At 36.8% G+C, this 10,512-nt stretch overlaps 1 protein-coding gene across 7 annotated transcripts in view; it reads right to left on the bottom strand.

Annotated features, from left to right (window-relative positions):
• Window positions 1-142: 142 nt before the first annotated feature.
• The window catches only part of smpd2a (sphingomyelin phosphodiesterase 2a), a 29,908-nt gene continuing 19,538 nt past the window's right edge, over window positions 143-10,512 (bottom strand). For all 7 annotated transcript variants that reach the window (XM_015342174.2, XM_015342176.2, XM_069190232.1 and 4 more), the window contains 5 exons: window positions 10,257-10,339; window positions 9,127-9,259; window positions 8,435-8,539; window positions 6,218-6,377; window positions 143-2,725 (listed from right to left, as the gene is read on the bottom strand). In XM_015342174.2, the coding sequence (XP_015197660.1) occupies window positions 2,319-2,725; window positions 6,218-6,377; window positions 8,435-8,539; window positions 9,127-9,259; window positions 10,257-10,339 (888 nt within the window). In that variant the 3' untranslated portion in view covers window positions 143-2,318. The remainder of the gene's footprint in view (window positions 2,726-6,217; window positions 6,378-8,434; window positions 8,540-9,126; window positions 9,260-10,256; window positions 10,340-10,512) is intronic.

Below are 10,512 nucleotides of genomic sequence, written 5' to 3'. Positions count from 1 at the left end.
ATGTACAGGAAAACGTTACCTTGTGTTACTTTACCTTGTGCCTTATGCTCTCATCCCTAAAATAGCCACAATACATAAGCGACATTAGTCCAACACGGATACTGTTTTCTTTTAAAACTAAAACCTCCAACATAAAACGAAAAACAATAGACACGTTTTTTTAATAGATACTGTATCAAGATGTAAACATCTTAAGCATATTTTAACAGCATAGGCTAATGTGCGATACAAATCAAAACAACTTTAAAAGTGACAAGCTTGTGATTTCACTTGGTGTAAATCTGAAGCACATCAGCATTGAAGTGCATTGATCGTGATACAAAGTTATTGTTACACAGACACTTAAATCAGTAAACTTCAAGATCTACAGGTATCCACTCTCTAGGTTGTATTAATATTTTTCAATCTAAAAATTCACTACAGACTTAAGATGATGCACATATAATAGATAACGCACTGCTAATGTTATGGACTTTAATGGAATTAGAAAATGGACAGGAGGGAAGAACAAAACTTTTTGTTCTCCTTCTTTGGCCTACAACCATCTGAACAGTAATATGTTTTAACAGATAAACCAATCCAATATGTTCAATTCATATTTAATTCACCTTGAAGTGTTGTCATATATTTTTGTGCAGCATGATGGCATGAAAGCTATTGCCTCTGCCTCACCGTGTTTAAATCCTGGGTTTGATTCTGGACTAGGGCACCTTCCATGTGGAGTTTGCATGTTCTACCTGTGGCCTTGAGGATTTTATTTAGTTTCCTCGCAGATCTAGATCTTAATGGGGAGATCTGCAAATCAAGAACTTGACTCAGATGTGCCCTAAATTCTTAATCTTACCCCCAGCAAATTTCAATTTGTGCATCAATGCAAAACAGCCAAGGAAATTTGTGCATGCTGCTGATACTGCCCTAGCTGCTGACACAGTGAAGGAAAGTTGTAATTATTTAAATACTAATCCATTGCAGTGATTAAGTAACAATTTAAAAAAGATGTTAGAAAGGGCATTAGTTACAGTGGTCAACACTGCCCTCCAAATATAATAATACAGCAAATTAACCACAAAGGATTTTTTTGATTTTACAAAAATGCAATTTAAAATTATGATAATAAAATTAGTATGTACCCTACAATATAAAAGTACAATTTGTTTTATTTTTGAGTAATGATATCCCTATAATCACATGACAAAAAATTATATATTTAAAGTGACCAATATTATATGGGGACATTCATTTTAAGTAACATTCAAAGTGTTAAACTGTTTTTGATTTCATATCTCTATTAGATGCACTGTTAAATTAGAAAATGTATTCACTTAATGAACATTGCCTTCAGAAAGTATTCATCCCCTCAAATGACTGCAAATATTGTTACACTCAGAATACATCCAGAGTGTATAATGCATTAAAATTATTTTCCCTTCATTTATACAACAGTATCCACAGAGAACAAACACTGTATTGTATCACAAAACATACAAAAATGGAAAAATCTTGTTTACTGAAGTATTTATCCCACTGAGTCACTTTGTAGAATCACCTTTATAGCAATTACAGCTTTTAGTCTTCTTGGGTACATCTGTAACAGTGCTGCACAGTAGGAATTTTGCCCATTCTTTTCTGCAGATTTGCTCAAACTCTCTTTTAACTTCATTTTTTACCTGTTGTAATGTGAAGTAACTAAGTTTGGTAGTTTAGAAAAGACACCGCACATTCCCAGTCTACCCTTATGCTCCTTGTAATCTATACTCTGCAATGTTGCAATGTATCCAAACATTGTATTTGTGCTTTATATTGCTTCTGTGCATTATTTACTGTAGATGCTGAGAGTGACGAATCTACTGTTATTCCAAAAGCCTTTTCCTCATTCTTCAGGATGAGAGAATAATACTTTGAAACAATAAGCACTAAAGAATAAGGGAATTCACCAATTTAAATTGATCCGTGTGAATAATAGCGTTCTTAAGCAATTTCAAGACTGTCCAGAGACAAATGCGAATACGGAAAAAAAACCATACAACACTAAGAAGATAAATCTCACATTTCAGCAATAAGTGAATACAAATCAGTCCTGCTAGATATTTAAATCCAGTTGGCACCATTCTAGCTGTTCAACCCTTCAAGACAGTGGTATAGTGGTCATTCTTTTCATTGAAATAAAATGGGCAGCACACACTAGACCATTTCTGGTACAGTAAGTCCAAATGAAAAGTTTTAAAGATAAAAGGCCTGTCCTGTAAACTATACGAGGATCTACCCCAGAGAAGGAACTATTCACCACCGCCTTTGGAAATAACACGTCAGGACTGCTTTCAGGAGTCAGGGCTATCAGACACCCTTCTGGGCACATGTGGATGGAACAATGGGCGGCCCTGTAAGCACTCCTGCAGTCCTCCCATTGCCAGCCTCATCTGGTCCTCTGCTCCTTGCAGGGCTTTCACCTCTGTGGTGTAGAAGATGTACATCAACAGGGAGATCAGCAGCGTGGTAAAACACAGCGCCCCCAGGAGGTAGAAGGAGGCCCTGGGGAACGGGTGCTCCATACTGAGGGTCAGCCAAGGCACCAGTGCGATGGCTAGCTCCAGCAGCAACAGCACTAGCCCCATAAACCCCACACGAGCAGTCGAGTACCGCATCCTCTCAGCGCAGTGCAGTCCCACCTTCACCTCCGTCCGCGCCTCCGTCATCATGTCCACCAGTGCACCCATCACGTCTGTTACTGGAGGAGGCGGGGGGGAGAGACATGTCAGCTGTGATTATAAACGCCAAATTAAAGCCTGCCAAAAATTCCAGGTGTTGTACAGAAGGAACTGGTAACCTTCTTGTACAAAATAAAAAAATAAAATCTGGTCAGATGGTTTAGATGGACAAGACTGTGAATACATTATGGAAGTGAAGTGGTTACGGATCGAATCTCAGCTTCACACAATTTTTCAGACAGAAAAGTCAAAGAGTTCCATATGATTCACGCATGACCATCTAAATTTTTCCTGAAACTCAGCACATACATTTCTGTAAAGGGATAACTATATTAATAGCTTAAACAGATATAGAAAGTTAACACATCCTTTCCAAAGTAACACATTTGGTGTCCCAGAATCAAGACACATTAAATAAGATTTTTATTACCTTTGCTTACAAATTGTAACACAACCTCCAAGTGAAAAACAAATGCTCAGAAATTAAAATGTATGACATTTGGTTTTAACTAACTGATTGGGATTGAGAACTACATTCTAGATGTTTCATTTTGCTCAATGAGGACCCCACTCATATAACCGTTCATAACTCAAACAACTGGATGCCTCAGTGATTTTCTATTCACAGTTTACAGTAAATCATTCCAAAAACTGGTCTTTAAAAGATTCATTTTATTTATTTTTTAAATACAAGGACAAAACATTCAGATTCCAAATTATCGACTAGGGCTTGCAAAGTGTTTTAAAAGTCACCAGAGCATATGTAAATCAGATGTTACCAATGTCCTCAAGTAAGTCTTGGTAGGAACAAAAATAACTTAAAATGACCATATTGCAAAAACTATATTAGTTTTTAATACTTAGAAATATTGCAGTTTAATTCTGCCTCAAGTCTTTCCTCTACAGTGCAAAGCCATGTGCCAAATGTTAAACAGACCACTCTGTATCAGATTATTTTGGAAAAATTAAATTAAAATGCAAATTAAAATGACATTTTTTTATGTTTTTCTGCAAATTGAATACAAATATATAAAAACAGACAAAATGTCAGTTCTTGATTTTTTAAAGATTTGAATCAGGTGTCCTAAGTCTTCTCTGTTCCAAAAATTTCAGTTATTTTGGCCTGTTAGTGTAAGATATTCTTGTAAGCCCAAAGATTTATCTGGCAGCATGCAAATTCCAGAGCAGCATATATATTTTTAAAATGTGGTGATCTAAATTGTTATTCTAAAAAAGATACTATCAACAAATTGCACAATTCTAACAGTGTTCCTTGATTTACAGTCTACACTTAACTGTATTTCTTCACATTGTTTTTTACAATACTTCCATACACTGGATAGAGGAAGAACAAATAATCACTTCATTCTTTTATTTTTAATCATTTTCATTAGTAGATTCTTCAAGCTCAAGTGTTCCATTTTATAGTTTTAGCTCATCTTGGTAGCTGCATATAACACTGTGCATATATGCTGTCATGGCCCTGGAGAGCCCTTATGTCTAAAGTTTTACATTCTCACACAGCTCCTAATGATCTTAATCAGTTCATTATTGCTTTAATGGGAGAAATTTAACAACTTTTTCAATCTCATCAGGTGCTGGTGCAATGAAGACACCTAGAACACAGACACACCAAGCTTCCAGCCCTCCAGGATGAAAATTGCACATCCTGATCGAACACTGATATAAATTAGAAAGAAGAGTGATCCTAGTATGAATACATACAATACTTCACTAATTACATTTCCTCCTTTGTCTGTGATAGATATTCTATCCATATTGAAAACCTTTCAATACCTTGAATGCCTACAGCCTGCAATTTACGAATTGATCTTTGTTATTGAACTTCATCAAAAGCCTTATGAAAATTTAAACACATTATATGCTCTGATCTAAAAAACACAACATACTCAATATAATTCTCATTCTTTCATGTCACTTAGCTGACACAGGAATTTGCTGTGGTCATGCAGTATTATCCCCTTCGCAGGGTGCAGGTAAGGTCCCCAAGAACACTATTTTTTTTCCTGCTCTTTAGAGTGATAAGTATAAAATATATTAATATATATATTCTTATATATAATTACAAATACCTTAAAAATTATGGTGGCAGATGTTACAGTATATCTGTTTTTTTACCTGATGTTATACTGGTTGGGATGAAAGTGAACTCACTCATTACCCACTTACCAGTAGACCTTCAGCTCCTAGACTGCCCTACCACCATCTTTTTAAATTTCCATCTTGCTGTGCAAGGTTATTTCTCAAGTTCATCTTTTTTATATCTTTCGGACAGGTATTTCTAATTGAACATGGGTAAAGTCTTTAATAAATAGCTCTTTATATATAGTAACTATGTAAATATATAAAGTATGTTTTACATATATTATAATCATATTTTAGCATAGTCATTCTAAAATTTAAGTCTTATGCCATGTCTCAATATGCACACTTGTATTCTTGTGCACTTGGTATGCTCGTTCTCATCCAAATATGCAAGGGCTGAGGCTATCCCATTTCTAAATTTGTGGTCACAAAGGTGCTCACGAGCACCCCCAATGCACCGTTCTCTGAAGTCTGGATCTGAGCAGACTTTGCTCAAGGAATTTACCCCCACTTCTTTGCAGAATTGTGAAATTTCACTTTCTAACTTATCAAAGCAGAGATTAGTTGCTGTGGATAATAATATATTCATGTATTAATCAAATTTAACACACCTGAAGAAGGCTCCACGGCCGAAACGTTGTGTTCTCTTTCTTCTTTTTTTTTCCAGCATGGAATAAATCTATTACAAATTTAACTAATACTTTTTCCAATATTAAAACTCATTTTATGTAAATACAATATTATGAGGCTGCAGTACTTTAGATTCATACTGTATGTCTTTTGTCACCCCATTTCCCCCAAAAGTGGTTATGTAATCATCAAGAACAATAGTAAAAATAAGCTAAATAAGAAAAGGAATTTATTTGGTTGAAATCACCAATTCTGAGCAAATACCTGTTTTAGGGGGAGTATTAAATATATTAAAATTAACTATGCCGATTCCTGAGTTTCTTTCACTTCCTCCCTAAATGAATGATCTACCAACTCTCAGCACTAGTTCCACAAAAAATGAACAGCTCAGTTATCGTTTAAACATCAGGTCATGTAGAGGGTTCAAAAAGTTTCCACTTCCAGGCAAGAGGAGGAGAGACACAGTATCAATACTCAGGTGTCTCTCTACTGCCGGTTTCCCTTCTCCTGCACACCTTAAGAAGGGTCCACAGCCATAACACTGTGTTTCTATTCTTTTCAGCATGGAATAAACCCTACAATGTATTACTGGATTTTTACTTAAAACAAGGAAAAGGAAATATAACCATAGCATAACTGTTCCATCAAAAATCAGCAGTTGCATTAGCTTTTAAAGTAATGTTTTTTCACCTAGTTAATAATGTTCTTTCAACTAGTACACTGCCTCGCAATGAATGCCACGAGAAGGGACCCAGGGAGCCTTCTCCAAACGTTACCTTCTGAGCACCTGTCAGGCTCCCCAGGAGCCTCCTCCGTTTTCTGCAGGAGCAGCACACCACTCAGGGCCTCATGGTCAGAGTATGGGAATGACTTTCCTGGGACAGAGCCCTTTGTGGTGGTGAGGGATTCGCACTTCACATGCACCCTCGGTGAGCCCTGAGAGACAGAACAGTATACAGGTCAACTCTGTGTTGCACCAGAACCATCACATCGGCATGAATATAAAGCATTTTTTAAGAAAATAAGATTGAAAAAAAGACTCATCCCATATTGGTGGATTATGTCAAGTCAAGGCTGTTAACCTTACTTGAATAAAAATGAATAAACCTACCTGAAATAATTATTTTAAAAAGTGAAGTAAGTTCAAAAGTAAGATCATGGGTATCATTGAAACTGAAGAAACAACTGTTGTGTAGGTGAAACATTGGCATTGCTTCCAGTGACTTCAAGATAATGGTATGTGCAAAAACAAATGCTTGTTGAGCACTGACTTTCATAGCATATGCTTTCATGAACAAACTCATTTGTGATTGACTTTGTCTTGTATGAATGATTTCCAATTACCTGACTAATAATTTTGTTTAGTGTATGAAGTACTGCAGCTATGAAGTAAAATATACCAACTGATTTTCCTCATGAGGTTTCTTTATGCAAAAAAACAATGATATTGTGAATCAAACAGCCAATGCTGATAGATGCCAGCTCTGATTTGTCTGTAAGAGTGAACAAAAAAGTGAGAAATATGTAACATTTAAGTCTACTGGAAATTGTGACGTGTTGACTGTATTGGCAGATGGAACTATGTTTCTATTAATTTACAACAAATTCAGAATGCAGCAGCTAGAACTGTTACTAGGAGCAGAAAGAACGACCATATAACCTCCATACTTATCTCTCTTCATTGGCTTCATGTCAGGTACAGGGCGGACTTCAAAATCCTTCTACTTACTTACAAGACCCTCAGAGGTCAGGCACCTGTCTAATGGAACTTATTAATGTTTACCAGTTGCCTGCTTAGATCACAGAATGCAGGTCTTCTTCATATTCCACATATTAATAAAATAACAGTTGGCAGTAAAGCCTTTAGTTACAGGGCCCCTATCTTATGGAACAGTCTCCCACCCCATATTCAGGATGCTGAGTCAGTCTCAGTATTCAAATCCAGACTGAAGACCTATTACTTCAGCCTAGCCTACTTACACCTTACATTATAGCCTGCTGCAACCATGGCTGCTGGTTCTGCTGCACATGCCATTGTGTGTCTCTATGTTGGCCCACCAGGTAGATAAATCTGTTTTGACCAAACTATCCTATTCTCCTCCCCAAATATCTGGATGGCGCCCAGGCTGGCCACCGTCTGAGTTGGATGCTGCATCATTTCCACGGATCCAAGAGGAACATCGTGGATATAGCTGTAATTTAGGAGGATTTTGCTGGTCTACAGAGATTTGCATGGAGAACTAACACATAGAAGACATGATGGAAGGATGGATTAATAACTTCATTCATTTATTTCCTTTTTAATTACATAATGTAAGCATGCCCACAGGGGTTGGGCAACCAGTTGACCTTGGACCCCTAGAGGGTTTTTGGTTCCTCTCCTGTGTTGTCTTCTGGTCTTCTGTTCCGTATTGACAAAATGTATGGTCACTTGCATTGTTAAGTGCCTTGGGGCAACCTTGTTGTGAAAGGCACTATTTAAAAATAAACTGAATTGAATTTAAAGCACAGGACAGTACCCCAAAAAAACATTGTGATTGTGCAAACTCAACTAGTGGGATGGATTGAGTTGGAACCTCTTTCATATTGGTTGAAAACTGTATGAGAAAGTAGGCAAAGAGTTCTTTCAAAAAAGGAGCAGGTGACCAGAAAATGTATTTTAAAAGACATTTTATTAATTTGTTTTATTAAATTGTTTGGGACTTACATTTTTACCCTTTACCCACTAAAAAACTTATGCTCTAAATAGCAAAATTGAGAAACCCCCCAATGATTTTACAGGATGGGCTCTTCTGATGATATCACTATCAGCTGCTTCGGGAACATCCTAGGTGTATGTGTAATTTTGCTTGAGAATCCCAGAGATCTCGTAGACTTGTGATAACTGCAATAATTACTTCATGCTATATTGAGCTGTGAAATTTCATAGTTATCTGCTGTCCTAGACAAACATCTTAATGTAAGGATTTGCATGCAGAATATTTGTCGCTCACCTTGAACAGAATGTAGTCAATTCTAATCCCTTTTTCAAAAGGGACCATTTCTTTCTTATTGACGAAAGGGTTCTGTGGAATGAGTGTCATGCCTTCTTCACAGCCCTATTGAAAAAAATATCATAGCTTTTACCATCAGATCAATGAGGAAAGCATTCAAAAAGGTTTTCTTTATCAGAGGCTCTGACTACTTCCAGCACCCTGCTGAAACACTTATTTATCCTACAACCTATCCCTGCTTAGGGTCTTTAATCCATAATTCTAATAGATTTTCTCAACTGTACTGCATTATTATCCTTTGCCTCATTTGCTACAATCCCTGTATTGCATTGCTTTCCTTACTTTGAAACAACACTTTTCTGTGTATGTAAGTGAATTGTTGTATAGTAAAATGCCTTAACCACTATATCACTTTACACTACTTATATTCTTATAATTCAGTAACTGATTGTAAGCTACATCAGATAAAGACCACGGACTTGAAAGAGGCAGAATTATTTTAAGTCATTGAATTAAACTACTTGTTCCTCAGCAGCTTGCATGCTGACACAGCTGCCTACTGTAACTTCTTTAGATAACATTATCTGTTAAATTAGTGTCTACTATACTATCCTATCCTTTAGTGCTCATACATACTATAACTAATGTACATGTACAGGATGAATAAATCAGACACCCTGTTGAGGACTCACATCAAAAGTCTTGGCTTCAATGTAGCTGTCCCTGAGCCCCGTGTAGCTACAGAGCAGACGGCTGCCCAGGTCCTGGGGGTGTGTATTCAGATCCCCTCCCAAAATCACCACATCTGCATGGCCTGAAGTGTGCCTGCAGGGAAAGAAATCAGTTTTATTGTTTGCTCTTTAAGTTGACTTTGGTATAATACACTTTGTACAGCAATGAAAAGCTTATTCCAGCTTCATTCTGAATCATGTATTCATTAAGAGTCATTCCAAATCACAAATAACAAGATAACTCTTATCAGTTACAAATCTTAATTTCTTAAAAGAAAAATGCATCACTATTTTTACATTTCAGGGTTAGAAAGCATCAACATTGATAAGCACATTCAAAACATAAAAAAACAAAAGCAAAATATACACATCTCCTAGGATACACAGTGCGATATGAGGCAACCAAACTTCCGATGATGTGTGCAGCCCTATTATATTGTAAAAAAGCAAGCTTGTGAATACATCTGTTTTAATGCAACAGAAATATTGCTCTCAACTTCAAGACAGCTTTGGTGATACAACTTACTTGTTAACTCTGCATGCAGATCATGTTGGAACATTTCTGTGGTGAAATGTCTGCTGCACAACCTGTACTTATTCACTCATACTTCGCATTGCATTTCAGTGACAAGTGAGCAGGAAGGGCTACTCCACGTCACAATTCTGGGAAACTCTCGCTTTTGTCCGTGTCGAGACCAGGGATTTGCAAAAGATGGCGACTATACCGTACATTCACGATTTTGTGCTTAATTCAGAATTAGTACAATTTTGATTGACGGTGTCACAATTAATTTTGTTACCGAGATTTAAGAACCAGTATGAGAAATTGGGACTGCAGCTGCTCTTTAATTAAATGCACATCAACAATTGCACAGAATCAAACTTTATAATGCTGTTTAAAGCATTGTTTTAAGATGGCATCACTCTTCAGCAAACAGCTTAAACTAATAATTGATTCTGAGTGTTACCTAAAAGATTAGGCAAATATTCAGCATGTGTTTTTCATGTGACTTGCTGCTGAGTTAATGCATTTGGCCAATATTTAAAACTGGTTGTGCTGGGCCTACAATGACACACAATCTCTCTCCTACCTGATAAACTGAAGCAGCTCCCATGCCTGGACCACACGGTGAGGCAGGTAGGCATCTTTCTCCCTGCTGTATTCTGCATGCAGCTATAGTAGAGAAAGATCATGGCTGTAAGACCAACCAGTTACTTTATCTCCCCCTCCCCTCTATTAACTGCAAGTGTGATACCTTTGAGGGTAAGTGCAGTTTTCAGCATTAAGTTACTGACCTACAAATATAGAGCACTTCACAAGAGAATTAGAAAATGCTTTCCCCCTAA

Source organism: Lepisosteus oculatus, chromosome 5 (assembly GCF_040954835.1).
Source record: "Lepisosteus oculatus isolate fLepOcu1 chromosome 5, fLepOcu1.hap2, whole genome shotgun sequence".
Classification (NCBI taxonomy): Eukaryota; Metazoa; Chordata; class Actinopteri; order Semionotiformes; family Lepisosteidae; genus Lepisosteus; species Lepisosteus oculatus.
Note: the sequence above shows the minus strand (reverse complement) of the source record. Positions and strands in the feature narration are given on the sequence as shown.